General features: G+C 41.0%; 1 protein-coding gene across 1 annotated transcript in view; it reads right to left on the reverse strand.

Annotated features, from left to right (window-relative positions):
- Window positions 1-5271: 5271 nt before the first annotated feature.
- Kat2b (lysine acetyltransferase 2B) overlaps window positions 5272-16443 on the reverse strand; it is a 154837-nt gene continuing 143665 nt past the window's right edge. The window contains 6 exon segments of the mRNA XM_038341557.2: window positions 5272-7449; window positions 10689-10773; window positions 10862-10925; window positions 11122-11158; window positions 12722-12836; window positions 15827-15970. Of these exon segments, the coding sequence (XP_038197485.1) occupies window positions 7256-7449; window positions 10689-10773; window positions 10862-10925; window positions 11122-11158; window positions 12722-12836; window positions 15827-15970 (639 nt within the window). The 3' untranslated portion in view covers window positions 5272-7255.

A 16443-nucleotide genomic window follows, 5' to 3' on the forward strand; every position in this document is an offset into this window, starting at 1 on the left:
AGCACATGTTTATCTTTTGTGATGTCATAGTACCTTCAGGACGAGCATTTTACCTAAGAATAAATATAAGTCCACTTTCATCTCAGTGGGCCTCATGCGGCTACGATTACCACAGTGCTGCCTACCCAGAGGTAGACTGTATCCTGGTCCACACCAAGCAAGCTGGCTTGTGGGCCATGTTTCCTATGAGCTAAGTTTAGTTTTTATGTATTTAAAAAGTCAAAAAACATGAGATTCCATCTTACACATTAAGAATGGCTAAGATCAAAAACACTGATGACAACTTATGCTGGAGAAGTTGTAGGGTAAAGGGAATGCTTCTGCATTGCTGGTGGGAATGCAAGCTGGTACAACCCCTTTGGATTTCAGTGTGGCAATTTCTCAGAAAATTAGGAAATAACCTTCCTCAAGACCCAGTAAAATCCCAGCACTCGGGAGGCAGAGGCAGGCGGATCTCTGTGAGTTCGAGACCAGCCTGGTCTACAAGAGCTAGGTCCAGGACAGGCTCTAAAGCTGCAGAGAAACCCTGTCTCGAAATAACCAAAAAAAAAAAAAAAAAAAAAAAAGACCCAGTAATACCACTTTTGGGTATATATCCAAAGGATGCTCAATCGTGCCACAAGGACGTGTGCTCAACCATGTTCATAGCAGCTTTGTTTGTCATAGCCAGAACCTGGAAACAACCTAAATGCCCCTCGACCGAAGAATGGATGAGGAAAATGTGGTACATTTATACAGTGGAGTACTACACAGCAGAAAAAACGACATCTTGAATTTTGCAGGAAAATGGATGAGGTAGGAAACATTTTGAGTGAGGTAACCCAGACACAGAAAGACAATTATCACACGTACTCACTCATAGGTGGTTTTTAAACATAAAGCAAAGAATACCAGCGTACAAACCACAACCCCAGAGAACTTAGGCAACAGTGAGGACCCTGAGAGACTTACATAGCTCTTATCTACATGAGAAGTAGAAAGTAGAAAAGGACAAGATCTCCTGAGTAAATTGGGAGCATGGGGACCTTGGGGGGGAGGGTTGAAGGCAGAGAAAAATGAGAGCTCAATAAAAATTAAAAAAAAAAAAAAAGAACAAAAAAAGTCAAGTCAAAAACATTAACATTTGGATTAAATTTGCTACTTAGCCTGCGGAACCCCAGCTATTTATATCCTGGTTCATTTTCAAAATTTTTTCCCATGGCCTGTTATGATGGTGCATACCTATAATCTCAACATTGTAGAGGCTGAGGCAGGAGGATCCTGTTTTACACAAACTGTGCTACATTGTTGGGACCATTTGGAGTCCAGGCCTCCAGCTGCTCTCCCCTGCTAGTGAATTTTTCTTGACCTTCTGAAAGCTGTGTCCAGCTCTGCTTCCTGAGCAGTTGTTGCCTTGTCCTTGATTGCTGATCAGGGGGATGAGGTTTTCACCTGTTGGCCTACCTGTGTTGGGTATAAAAGCTTCCGTGGTGCTATTCAATAAAGAGCTTCTTTTACCAGAGACTAGAGGTGGGTGTGTGTGTGTGTTTAATCCTGATGTCCTTCGCTTGGGTTTTGGTTCCAGGCCATGCAGGCGCAGCACTACATAATCTCAAAAAGGCAAAAACCATTTTCTACTTTCTTTCTATAGACACCTGAATGTTTATTGCAAAGATCTTTGGTGTTGTGTCAGCCTTGACCCTCACTTTATACGGTCACTGTTATCTTTCCAATTTTAGTAGAAGCACTGGTCACTGTTACCTTAAAACTGCTATTAGACTTTTAGTCTTCGTCATGTTTTTGTATTCCTGATGAAGTATTTGTTTATAGGCTGTTAAGGGTGTTGTGTCAACATTTTTTACCTGATAAGCACTGTATTTTATATATATATTTTACATACTGATTGATAATTGACAAGTGTTTGAGACTTACCATGTGGTAGATATAGAGTATTTCTGTTATACAGTATCTTAGAATAAACCAGACTTAGCGCCTCTTTGAGAAATAGTTACCACTTTCTTGTAACTGCAATTAATCTTCTTACCTCTCCAGGGCCATCTGTGAAGGCCAGGCTCACAGGCAAAGTGTTTCATGATGTTCAGCCAGGTTTTCTAACACATCTGCTTACACCCCAACCTCACATTAATCTCTTACCTCTGAATTCCCTGGTGTTCTAGCCCTTCTCCAATAATGTCTTAAAAGCTGACATTTAACTGTCCTACTTCATTACCTTTGTAAAAGGTGTTAAGAGGATCAAGTCTAGCTGGGTGTGGTGGTGCTCAAGGAAGCAGAGGCAGAGGGATCTCTGACTTTGAGGCCAGTCTGGTCTGCAGAGCAAGTTCCAGGACATTCAGCGCTACACAGGACAACCCTGTCTTCAAACCCATCCCCCCAAAAGAGAGAGAGAAATAAAGCAGCAATTCCACAAGGGGGGCATGTGTTTATTACTAATAGATGGAAGGAACTAAAATATACATTCCAGCTTTATGTTTCTAGACAAATGGAAAGCTGTGGCTAGAAGGAGGATTCATTCAGTGTGCCACAACCACATGACAGCATTCACAGGCTCTTGGCATTAAATCCTGTTCAGTAATGTTCAATTAGTGAATAAAAAGTATCTGCCAGAGATGTAGAATGGTAGAGTGTGGGAGCCTGGGCTTCAAAACCCAACACCACAGCAAAAGACTAAAACTAACATGGAGATGAACTGTGTAATTTATAAATAAACAAATAAATAAAGCCGGGACCTGGAGATGAAAGGACTCAGGCTAGTGAGATGACTTAGTAACAGCACTTGCCACAAAGACTGATTAGATAAGTTTGATCCACAGAACCCGTATGGTAGGAGAAGACCAACTCTACAAAGATGTCTTCTGCTGCATATATTTTTAAAAATTTCACAAGGAGCCACAGGCTTGGTGGTTCAGTTCATGTCTTAATCCCAGTATGCAGAAGCATGAACCAGAGAGTACAAATTTCATGGTCTCATCAAATAGGGCAGGACTCATCTTTGGACTAGAAAGAACCAATGAGGCATTTTTCATCTGCCTCCTTCAGAGCAGTGGTACTGGGTTGATCCAGTTGTCAAAGTATCACAGTAGTGAGATGGCATAACTGGGGGAGGTGCTTGCTACCAAACCCGATGACTTGAGTTTGAGCCTCTAGAACAGTGGTTCTCAACCTTCCTAATGTTGTGGTGACACCCCCCCCAACAGAAACTATTTCTATTGCTACTCTATAACTGTAATTTTGCTATGGTTATGAATCATATTGTAAATATCTGCTTTCCGATGGTCCTTGGGGGTTGAGAACCACTACAAAATAGCTTCCATTTAATACCTATAGAATAACATTAAGAGTATGAATACAAGATAGGCACCAAGAGAAAGGATGTGTGACAAAACATAGTTGTCAAATTACAACACAGACTGCTTCTTAACAATGACGGTTGGCCTGATTCATTCTGTAAGATCTGGCAGAAAGTGGGTCCCTGTTCGAACATACAGTTCATCCTGAGGAACCATAAGTTTATTAGGCCTACTTACTGAGCATGGGAAAGGAGTTAAGGGGAAGGAGTGTAATTGCCTCGAATATCTGCACTCCCAAACACGGAGATTAAAGGCCTGTGTGTACCACCACATCTGGTTAAATTTAGCTATTTCCAGTTATTAGCTGAACAATCAACAGTGAGTGGGGGGATGCAAGGTGGTTCTTCCAGTACTTGCTACCACATATGACAACCAGGGTTCACAACCCAGATTTTAGACTCATGCACATACAAAATAAATAACCTTTAGGGAAATGATTCAGATGGTAAAGAATTTGCCATGCAAATGACTAGGGGCTGAGTGTGGATTCCCCACCTCCACCCCTTGTGCTGGAAAGAGGGATGCAGCTGGGCATCTGGAGTTGGTTCATTGGTTAACCAATTTAGCCTAATTGGTAAGCTAGGTTTAAGGAGATACCTTGCCTAAAAACATAAGGTGGAGAGTTATTGAAGAAGACACCCATCGCCCTCTGGCCTACAAAAAGACAACACACACACACACACTGATAAATGTACAAAAGTGGAGATTTCTTTACACTATATAGGATGGAGAAGTTAGCTCATGTGGGGGAGGACATTCAGCATCTTCTCCCTGTGATCTCATCCACTCCTTACTGGGAGACTCAACTAAGCATGCTTGTAGGTTGGACATGAGTTGGCATGACCAATGTGCCCCCTCTCCCTCACTGGCACTGGTGGAGGTGAACCCAGGGTTTTGAGCCCAATAGGTGGTGCACACCTCTCTCCTACCTGTGCTGCCAGGTCTGCCTTTTCACCCCATTGCTTTTGATACTACAAAGATAGAGCCCAAAGCCCGTGCTCCTGGTTCAGGAAGTCATCCAACATCACAACTACTACTGGGTCCTCACACCCAGACAGGCTATAATTCCTAGAGAGAGTTTGAGGATGGGAAATGTTTTGAAATCACATGCACTTTGCTCTTTCCTCGTTACTCTAGCAGATATAAAGTGAAATGTTACAAACTATATTTAATTTCTAACAGCACTCTGTGAATGAATTTTTCTTCAGTGGTGGTGTTTTAGAGAAGTGTCTTTCTCCCGACATTCCAGCAGACTGGATTGTTTTTAACTTTGTTTTTAGTTACATGTATGTGTGTATGGATATTTGCATGTGAGTATGTGGAGAACAAAATGTGTATATGCGTGTGCATGTGTAAATATCCATATATCTGCAAGAGTATGGGTGCCTGTGGAGAATGGGATGTGTATATGTGTGTGCGTGTGCACATGCCTATGTGAATATCCATATATTTGTATGTGAGTATGGGTGCTTGTGGAGAACAGGACAAGGGGTGTGTGTGTGTGTGTGTGTGTGTGTGTGTGTGTGAATATTTGCACGTGAATATTTGGAGAAGAGGATATGTGTGCATGTGTTTATATCCATATATTTGCACGTGACTATGGGTGCCTTTGCAGAACAGAGGATGGCATCAGATCTTAAGCTTGAATTACAGGCAATTAATTATGAGCCATTAGATGTTGCTGCTGGGAATCAACCTGATGCTCTCTGGGAAAATGGGAGGTGCTCTTAACCCTGAGCCTTCTCTCCAGCTCCAGATACAGGGTTTGTTTTGTTTATAAAACTTCCTACGACTACAGCAATTCCAGACATGTTCACAAAAGCTTACGAGCTCAGGACTTAGGGTACAGTCCATGCTCATACCAGCTGACACATTGTCCTGTTTAACCTCAGACTGTTAGTGGAACAAAACAGAAGACCACACAGAATTTTTTAAAATATAATTTTAAATTATTTTGTACCAGTACAATATATTAACTTTACAAATGTAAAATTTTTATCAGCTGTTAAAGCATTTGCAAAAACCACACATTCTACTTCAGCTTTATTGCACAATATCTATAAGAAAATATTAATTTTTAAATTAGAAAACATAAAAATGCTTTCAATATAGAAGAGACCATCTGATTTTAAAGACAATACTCTATAAGAATGTCTACCCAGGAAACAAACTTTCACAGGATACCAAGCTGGACAGATGCTTCAGCAAAATCTGGTTTTAAAAACAGTCTGAGATACTTAATGCAATCTGTATTATCATTCTTCATTAAAAGTCTAGACACCACTTAGAGTGTTCCTTGCAGTTCAAAAGCTGAGGCACCTTCAGTGTGGTCTTCAGTGGACACTGAACGTACAAAACACCTCCGTGTCAGAAGCGGCGCTCGGTAGCAATGCCAGGGCGTCTTCCTTCAAGCACACTACCTCTTCAAGCTGTTTTAATGACATTAGTGACCTATTATAATTTATGATGATAGAAAACATACATTAAATACATTTTTAAAACCTCAGCCTTTACCAAAAAAATCAGTTTATAAATTTGTGTCATAAAAATTAGTGTCGACACCATTGAGATTAAAATGGTTGTATATTAGTTGGTTTTTCCCAGAGGTGGGGTGGCAGGTGTCCCCACTTTTCTATGTAGTGTAATCAGGAAATAAATCCAAGCACTAAGCTTGAGTCCCCCAGTCAAACTGGTTAGTAAGATTATACCATGGTGGATGTTGCTGCTGGGAATCAACCTGAGGCCCTCTGGGAAAATGGGAGGTGCTCTTAACCCTGAGCCTTCTCTCCAGCTCCAGATATAGGGTTTGTTTATAGTGGATGGATGTACTGGGATTTTACCAGGGACCATTGAAACGACTCAGGGGTTAAAATACTGGCATAAACTTTAGTGAGAATTCAGTTCCCGTCAGACAAACATAAATCTGGAAGTGAAAATGGGAAATGTTCACATAGACATTGCTAATAAGGTTAACTGTACCAGAAAATATAAGGAATCCTTATTCATTTGGAGTAAGACTCCCTAGCATTCATAAGTATTTAGGCTATATGTCTTAACATTGACAAAACCTCCAATGTTTTCAAGTTGACACCTTTGTGGCCTGGTAAAGGATCTTTTAGCACTTAAAGCCTGCACAAACAAAGGCAAATATGATATTGATACATATCTGCCAAGAATTATTCCATAGTGGTTGTGCACTCTCAAGCCTGTGATAGGCAGACAGGATGACCAAAGCCCTGGACACTTACACTCTGCAGCCTGTGATAGGCAGACAGGACAACAAAGCCCTGGGCACTTTCAAAGAGTCCCATCGTTAAGATTCCAGGCAGCTGTTGTTGGGGAAGCTGCATTTTTCAGAACTGCTCTGAGCACCTCTTCCAGATGAGTGTTTTAAAAATATATACTTGTAAAAGGTCTACAATGAGACTTCAAATATTACATAGTTCACCTTGACAGGCATATTGTGGACCCTTAAAGTCCTTCAGAATAAAATAAACTCTCATGTTCCATTAGAAAAAAATGGAGACATTCATGATCACAATTTTCTCTAGATTCCCCTAAATATTGATACTGTGTGCAATTTCCTCGCATACAGGTTTTGAGGAAGCCCCTGATCATCTGTCAGCTACTGGATATGCCAGAGAAAACTTACATGATAGTAGTAAATAGAGTAAAATCTATCCCACAAAATAATGTTTTCTATGACTTCCATTTAAATAAGTCTCTGAAAAGCTAAAGGAGGTTTTGTTTGTTTTTCAAAAGTGCTAATTATTACAAGTCTCTTCAACACATGATACACAATTTTAAAAACAAATAACAATAACAAAAAAAAAACCAAAAAAAAAAAGGGCCCAAACCTAAACCACCTGCTTTAGGCACGCTTCTGCTGAGTGTCTAAGTAAAAGAAATCACTTATCAATCAACCCTGCTTCCTTAATTTTACTGAAGAAGAACTTCTCCAGGACGCTGGCACATCTGTAGTACTCGCTCTCGGGAGGGTTGTACTCCTTGCAGTTGGTGAACACTCGCTGCAAGTCCGCCATGAATAATTTCTTAGACACATAGTACCTGTTCCTGAGGCGTTCACTCATGGTTTTCAGATCTGAACAGGAAAACAACAACATTAGCAACTCTTGACTCCTCCTACAGGAAGAAATCTATGGTGTTGATTTGCTTATATTTTTCTCATTCCAATGCCATGCTTAAGAGAAATTCTTGGGATTAAGCAAAATAACTGTGTGGGTGTAGGTGTGGGTGTGTGTGGGGGTATGTGTGTGTTTAAAGATTTATCTATTATATACACATAGAACAGAAGAGGGCACCATATTCCATTATAAGATGGCTGTGAGCCACCGTGAGGTGCTGGGAATTGAACTTAGGACCTCTAGAAGAGCAGCCAGTGATCTTAACCTCTGAGCCATCTCTCCAGCCCCCACAAAATAATTCTTAAGTCTATTCTTCTAAAAAGGATTTGTATATAACACTGCAGCCACACTAATATCAAAAGGACTGTGAGTACTTCTCTGCTCCCATCTCTTACTGTGCACCAGGAGACTAAGGGACAGTAAGTAGAGGATCCATGGATGCTGAGTGGGGCAGGTAGAACACTGGCACAGAATCTTTGATTGCTAAAAATTATCAGGCTGAACTCGTTTTAGTAAATTCATAGTTTTATTGGTATGATACAAAGAAAGAAACTAGCATCTTGTTTGCAAATACATCAGTGACCTGCATATGAAATACTAAAAGTAAAATAAGTGAATTTTGGCCAAGATTCCATCAATGATCAAACTTTAACTTTTGACTTTTAAATTTACCAAATAATCTATTTTTATTTTTATTGTATAGATGTTTCATTTCCATGTATGTCAGTGTGCATGTGCATGCCTGGTGCTCTTTGAAGTCAGAACAGGACACAGATTCCCTAGAACTAGAGTTACAGAGTGTTGTAAGTGGCCATTGGGTAGTGGGAATCAAACCAGGTCCTCTGAAAGAGCAATCAGTGGTCCTAAGTGCTGAACCATTGTTCTAGTCCAAAATGATTTACCCCCTACACACACACACACACACACACACACACACACACACACACACACAAATTAATAATATATATTGTTCTTGCAGAGGACCTGAGTTCAATTCCCAGTAACTTTGTGGGGCAGTTCTCAATAAGGAAGGAGGAGGAAAGAATCTGGGCCTCTAGGTGGGAGTGGCTATGGACAGTCCTTCTTAACTCCTACTGTTTTTGATATGCTGCCAATACAATGTTTATAATGCTTTAGAAAAATAATCATGTAGGGCATGATCAAACCAAAAATAAAGTACACATGTGCCGTGGTACTCACACCCATGTACACACTGACAAACTGATTTACTTTAGGGACTCTCAATCAATTGTTCCTGTTACTACAGTATAGGTAAAATACTTATTCTCTATTCCTGAAGCCTATTTGGTATTTTTTGGATTTGGAAAAAGATTGAATTAGAAATATACAGAAGCTGGTAAGATGGTTCAACAGATAATGATGCTTGCAGGACAAGCCTGATGACTCCACAAGGCTATCATTTCTCCTTCACTTGTGTGCTGTGACACTTGTGCTCGTACACACACATCATGCACACACAGAAATATAGTCAAGAAAAAGTTGTTTGTTTTTTTTTAAGGATATATATATAGTGACATTCACAGTATGGGAAAAAATCATTTACTAGAGTTTTTCCATCTGAAAGTACAGCCATAAAGAAGCTTAATCTATCCTCATCAAGTTACCTTGAAAGGTTCTTTATATAAAAATTATGTAGCCAAGCATGATAACACACACCCTTAATCCCAGCATTGGAAAGCTGAGCCAGGTGGCTCTCTGTTTGAGGCCAGACTGCTCTAGTGAGCTCCAGGTCAGCCAAAGCTACATAGAGAGATCCTGACTTGGAGGGAAGGAGGGAGGGAGGGAGGGAGGGAGGGAGGGAGGGAGGGAGGGAGGGAGGGAGGGAGGGAGGGAGGGAGGGAGGGAGGGAGGGAGGGCAAAAAACTTTATGTGTATGTAATGACGGTTTGACTAGGAATGGCTTTTAAAGGCTCATATAGTTGAATGCTTAGTCACTAGGAGTGGTGCTGTTTGAAAAGATTAGAAGAATTAGGAGGTGTGACCTTGCTGGAAGAAACAAGGGGGTGGGCTTTTAGAACCCACTAAAATGCCAGTCCCAATGTCTCCCTATGCCTATGGATCATGTAGCTCTCAGCTACTGCTCTAAAACCTGCCTGCATGGCACCATGCTCCCCACTGTGATAAAAACAGCCTAACCTCTGAAACTGTAAGCAAACCCCAGTTAAATGCTTTCTTTCATAGGAGTTGCCCTGGCCATGTGTCTTTTCACAACAACAAAACAGTAACTAAGACATATGAGTATTCTGCCTACATGCAATGCTTAAGGAAGTCAGGTCCCCTTGGACTGGAGTTACAAACAGCTGTGAACCACCTTGTAGCTACGTGCTGGGAATTTAACTCAATCCTCTGCAAGACCAGCCAGTACTATTAGCTACTGAGTTATCTATCTTGAACAATTCTTAAAAATAAGAACCACTTTTGGCTGACTCAAGTCATAGAAAAAAGACAAAATCTGGTATCTTTTTATCTGTAACCCAGAAGGTAACTGTTAGGACTCTAACGTTAAGGTGTGTTACTTTCGTTTATGTTGCATTTGTTTAACTCTATTAAACTGTGATACGTGCCCTGTCTAAAACACCTGATGGTCTAATAAAGATCTGAATGGCCAATAGCAAGACAGGAGAAAGGATTGGCAGGGCTGGCAGGCAAAAAGACTATATAGAAGGAGAAATCTGGAGGAAAAGAGGTACGGAGAGGTAACCAGAGAAGGAGGACACCAGGGGCCACAGCAATCCATGGAGTAAGAATAAGATTCACAGAAGAGGATGGGAAGGTAAACAAAATAAGCAAAAGTTGGCAAGCAACAAAGAATAAGCTTCTTTGTGATTTATTTGGGAGCTGGGTGGTGGGTCCCCCCAAAAAGCCAGAACAGTAAAAAAAAAAAAAAAAAAAAAAAAAATCATCATATTACTACTGCTATTTATTACAGGTAGCTTCATCCAAATAGCCACGTTGCAAACCAGGACTGCCTACAGTAAGGTTCCTACCTGCTCTCCACAGCTGTGGACTGAAAATGCACACAATGCACCATTTCCCCTCTGTTCCAGCATCACTCTCCCGGGTCCTACACATCACTAGCCTCATTAGCACAGAGAGTAATAAGTCTACCCTAGCCAGCATTTGTCTGTCACATCACCACCCAGTTTTATATCTGAGAAAACTGTAATAGCATTACCCATAGGGAACCTTATAACTTCATAATATCCTGGAGCTTCTGTTCTCTTCACAGGTTCCATGAAAGGCCAAGCGCTTTGATGGCTCTTGAATAAAGAATAAATAAGGTATCTCATATGGAAATGTCCTGTGGAAATCCTTTCAAAGAAGTGCGTGAATAAAGGACACACCCACCTTCACCTGCTGCAGGATGGTCTTGAGGGTGCTGTAAAGCTGTTCTGGGTCTCTGGGCTCTTTACTTGAAATAACAGAGAGTAAAGAAGGATTAGTGTTCATGTTCCAGGCCTCATCACCACTCAGCCTCACAGGTCCCAGCCTAGAAACTGAAGCCCACTAGCTGCTACATACCAATTACATCACTTGGCCCTTTTCCTAGAAAGTGCTGGAGAGGGGAAAATCACTTCCATTAACATCCTCTAGCCCGGCTTGCTTACCTTTTCTCTTTTCCACTTGGTTTCCAGCCTGTCTCTCCTATATGTCAACAAAATTAAACACTAAATGAGAACTGCTTTGGGTCAAGAGAATAACATACTACTTATTAGAAGCACCATACATGACAGCCATGTCTCAATAAACGTCTATTTGGGGAAACACACTGAAACTAATGGCATTTATCTTCCTTCTCATACAGCTTAAAGCATGAAATGCTTTCCCAGACTGGCAGCTCTATTAATATGTTTTGTTCATTTCATTGAGTTTTTAATTTCTTTTGTAGTGCTGGTGATGGAGGCAGGTGCTCTGCCCCTGAGCTACAGTCTCAGCTGGGCAGTGTCTAAGGCAGGAGCGCCAACTCTTCAAAACAAAGAAGAGAAAGGGGACAAGAAACTGCAAGTCGGAAATCTTCAATTATCTCACAATGAAGTGCTGCGGGCATTTTATCTCAAAAGAGTGTCTGCTCTCTGTTTTGTGTGGTTGAGCTCCTGCTCGCCTTACAGATGGTTTATAGGGCCTGGTGTCCGAGGGATCTGGATTTGATTCTTCTGTTCTCTTTTAAAAAGTCATTTACCTTTCCTTCAGTTTACCTGCCTACAAAACACAACTACAGAAACTAGGTGGAATTAGCCATTGTGACATTAGTTGATTTAAAAAAAAAAAGTCCAAATAGCTAAACATTTGACAAAAGAGGAAAAAGTAGTGAATTGGGACCTGGCACCATAAGGCATTCAACAATGGGGCAGCTACTTGGCTATTAACAGAGACAACACACGGAAGTGAGACCCAGGGTTCAGCATCAAGAGTCCTAGGGCAGGACAGATGCAATGAGAATTTTAGTTATGTGCCTGTGTGCTGGGGTGGGGGGTGGTAATTATAAGAACTTAGAGATTCAAACTGAATAAGATTGCCAAATGATAATTAGTAGCTTTCAATCTACAAATCCCAATCACTTTGTATAGTTTAACCCAGTACAGTTCGTTTTAGCATATTAAAAAGAATTATTAAAGTTACTGTAAAATAAAATCTTGAAAAACTGAAGTGACTTCTATCACACATGGAGAGGAAGGAAGAAGAGAAGTCAGGCAACAGGTTCATGGCATCAAGGCAGGTTGTCCACATCTTGTTCTGAACTTTTGCATGCTAATTTATACAACTATTTGAAGACCAGTTCCTCCATTTGTAAATATAAAAATCCAAAGTTTCCATGCTACTTAATATATACTCCTGTTGCCAAGCATTGTGAATAAGTGCTAGGCCTTAATAAGTTATGCAATATTAATAACTATTTTAAAGGTACTCAAGGCTGAGTTAGGAAGAAAGGACATTAGAAAGTCTTTATTACTGCCCTTCCCATCCCCGTACAGTGTCTCTCTCATTCTAGCCTCAGTTGGCCTCAAATTCTAGATCCCCGTGCCTTACTCTCTCAGTGCTGGGATTACAGGCAAGCCCCACAACTAGTTTGCTGCCCACTACACAGACCACACAGACACGGAAAGGGGACAGTTGAAAGCTTTTCAAATGACTGCATGCTGGAATCATTTCAAATATATCTTACATGATCAACAGAAGATTTTGCTTTTTAAAAGTATCTATACATACTGATTCCAGGAATGCTTTCTATAGGAATCTGCCGGACTCCATCTTTGAAACACGAAAGTCCAGGGTAGACTTTTCGAATCTGGGCTTGTTTTCTTTCTATCAGCTTTTTAATGATCTGAAAAGCATGAGGGAAAGTGTGTTTAGGAAAAGAGGCCATACATGAACCAGGGCAAGTCAGATAAGCTAAGGAGATAATGCTCCTGAGGCTGTACGCATGTTCATGAGACAAAAAGAAGAAAGGCTAAATACAAATTAACAGGTAAGAGGCAGAAGCACTCTGGGTCCTGCAACTTGGCTCAATGGGTAAAGGTACCTACCACCAAGCCCAAAGACCTGAGTTTAATCCCTGGGTTTCCACATGATAGAAGGAGAGAGTCAATCCCAGCAAGTTCTTTATGTTCTTTATGCTATGGAGTGTGTGTGTGTGCACCTTACATACATAAGTATAGTGCAAAATTTTTAAATATATCTTTTAAAAGAAGTATCCTTTTATACCACACTCATTAGTGACATTCACACAAACCCTTCACTAAGGAAAGGATCATCAGAGAGAAGGAAAGAGAGGGGCTGCCTAGAGAGGTTAGTAGGGGTCCTCCAGGTCTAGTCTCTTGACGTTTTACATGTGAACCGAGATATTGGAATCACCCTCCATACCAACATACACATATACATGAACACAGGCGGCCTTACAGCTCCCTGCCTATGACCTTTTCTCTTGCTCAAGGACACATTGTCCTGCCTATTCTTGTGTCCAACTTCTTATTTATTGGGCAGTGACCCAGCCTTTGTTCATGCCACCCCCAAAACATACAGGTATTTGATGAAGCTATCTCACTTGTGGGGCAGTAGAGATTTCACTCTGCCTTCATCTCATTCTGATCAAGTATGCATTCCAGGACTAGAAAAGTTCCCAGTTTACACAGCTTACTCACTGCTTTTATTACTGAAGGACAGTTTAGCATTTTAGAGTATTTCAGATTTTTGGATTACCTCATTAATGATGCTCAATTATAAGACAACAGAAGTATTGGAGAAGAAAAAAAAACATTCTAAAATACCTGGGTCAGGAGCATTTATGATAAGAGATAGTTATCCAGTCTCTACAAGAAAATAATTATTTTATTATGGTATGATTGCAGCTGTCTTAAAAATCTAGTTCAAAACACTGAGAATAAGGCTATGAGGGAAAAGACACAGATTGAACATAATTTTCAACACATCTCTCCCTTCCCAATGACTCAGAAAACATCAAGGAAGAAGGGGCAGAAAGAATGTAAGAGGCAGTAGACAGGGAGGAATGTGTGAAAGGAAGGCCCCTGAACACCTTTGGCCTGGTGCACACACACATGATCTCATTTGAAAGGAAGGACTAAACACCATTGGGCTGCGGCATATACACATGACCTCATTTGAAAGGAAGGACTCAACACCATTGGGTGGTGCATACACACATGACCTTGTATGAAAAAATGGCCTTGACACCGTTGGCCTGGTGCATACACACATGAACTTAGCAGCTGTGGTTGTCTGCACAAGAGTTAAAAATTGCATTATGAAGGGGTAAGAGCTCCAAATATCCCACCCTTAGATGAAGAGCAAAGAGCAACTGATGACTTCTGAGGGAGGAAGCGTAGCTTTTCTTTGTGGGTGTGGGCACTGATAGGTTGTCAATGCCTCGATGGGTGACCCCAGCTCATGTGCACATGGGTAGCAATAATTTGAGTTAGTTTATTAAGTTATAAAGCTGGGAGTCAGGTGGAAGATATATTGGGGTGAGGCTGGAAGGAGTGAGTAGATATGACCAAGATACATTGTATATGTGTGTGAAAAAAAAATAGGTTTACCTTCCAAACACTCCCATTTAATGGTATGTGTGAGAAAAAAACTAGAGATGGGGTGGGAGGGAGGACGTAAAAGAGAAAAGAGAAAAGGAGGAAGCCGAGAGGGAACAGAAGAGAGGAGAGAGGGAGAAAGCCTTGTTTTTTAAAAAGTGAACTGGTTTTTCTTGTTTGCTTGTTTGTTTGTTTGTTTGTTTTTGCCATCTGAAACAGCTCTGTGCTTCTGGCTTTTCCCTAGGTATTAGATATTAGAAGCTAACAGATCATCTTTGGTGGGCATCTGCAGACTTCCAAGGAACTCTGCTACCAGGGGATGAAGCCTTGTGACTGGTGGAAAACTACAGAACAAGCAGCTGACAACTGGCAAGCAGCCACCAATGCACGAAAGAACTGCCAAGTCCAGACCTGTTTGTTAGGACCTAGAAAACAGTGCGGGAAGACAGCTCTTCAAACAGAGGCACGCGCTACACTAGGAATAGGCAGCCCTACCGGAACTCCCCATTAGACATCTTTGACCATGCAACAAAGATATTTTGATTTTCTAACTTAAAATGCCTTTCATTCACTTTACAGCAGCACATACCTTACCCAAGTTTAAAGAAAATACTGAGTGAGTGACTGCTGCCACTAGGTACAGAATAAGTTTTCTGGGTGTTGTTTCTGGGTCACATTTAGTAAGTAAAAGAATTGGAAGGGTAGAAAGCACATGGTTTTAAGGCAGATGTGTTTTTTTTTTAGTAACTTGTCAGGTAAAAACAGCAGATTAAGTAACAAGAGTACTGGAAAGAACTGAAGTGTTAAATCACTGTACACTCTGTTATTTATCATTTGTGAGCATAAAGGATGTCATACCAATACACATAACAAACTATTATCTGGAAGGAAAGACTTCAGACAGAGCTTGCAGTGTAAAGGGGAAAATAACAGACACTAGAAGAAATGTCTCTGTATTATTAATAATTAAACCCAAGTGTGTGGGTCAGACTAATGCTGCAGAAGTTCAAAGGCAGCCTGGAACAGAACCTGAAAGAATGTCACTTGCTTGAGTGATAGGGAACAGGGTAATTTGAGCCAGAGAAGCTAATGCATCAGCAATAGTCTTTGAGGACCCTCTGGGGTATGAAAGGAAAGAGCTATGATTGCAAAGGGGCCAGAAGGCAAAAGGACCCAATGAAGTTAAGATGTCATGGTCCTATATACAGGCTGTATTTCACACAACACACACACACACACACACACACACACACACACACACACACACACTCACCTCCTTCTGCTTTTTAATGATGACAGAGAACTCTGTGTATGGGATCTGAGGATTCAACTCACATCCCATCAAAGTGGCACCTTCATAATCCTTGATGTATCCAACATACTTGGTTTTAGGTATTTTGATTTCTTTGGAGAAACCCTATAAGGCAAATCAGTTCAGTTATAGGATGCTGTGCAACAAAGCTGTCCAACTGGCTGCTAAGTGCTGGCTCTGGGCTAAGGATTAAGATGAGCGCTCTCCCCAATATCACTGCACAGCTATGAACAGCAGCCACAGAGAGTGACCCATGACAAACAAAATGATCAAAAATCAAACAGTGCCAACAGGAAACAAATCTAAACTAACTAAAGTATCTGGAGGTGGCAGTGTTCACACCACTAATCCCAGCAGGATTGTAAACTCAAGAGTGGGATGATATCCAAATTCCTATGACTGGAATCCTCTGTAGATTCAGTCCTCTGTTGAATCAATTTTCCTTTAAATTTTAAAAGAGATTCATATTCAGTGAGGGATCCTATCTCAAAGCAATAAGGCAGAGCACAATAGAGGAAGACACCCAATGTCTTGCATGGGCTGCCAAGTGTGCACAATAGGTGTGTACACCCAGGCAC

The sequence above is a fragment of the Arvicola amphibius genome, chromosome 9 (assembly GCF_903992535.2).
Source record: "Arvicola amphibius chromosome 9, mArvAmp1.2, whole genome shotgun sequence".
Lineage (NCBI taxonomy): Eukaryota > Metazoa > Chordata > Mammalia > Rodentia > Cricetidae > Arvicola > Arvicola amphibius.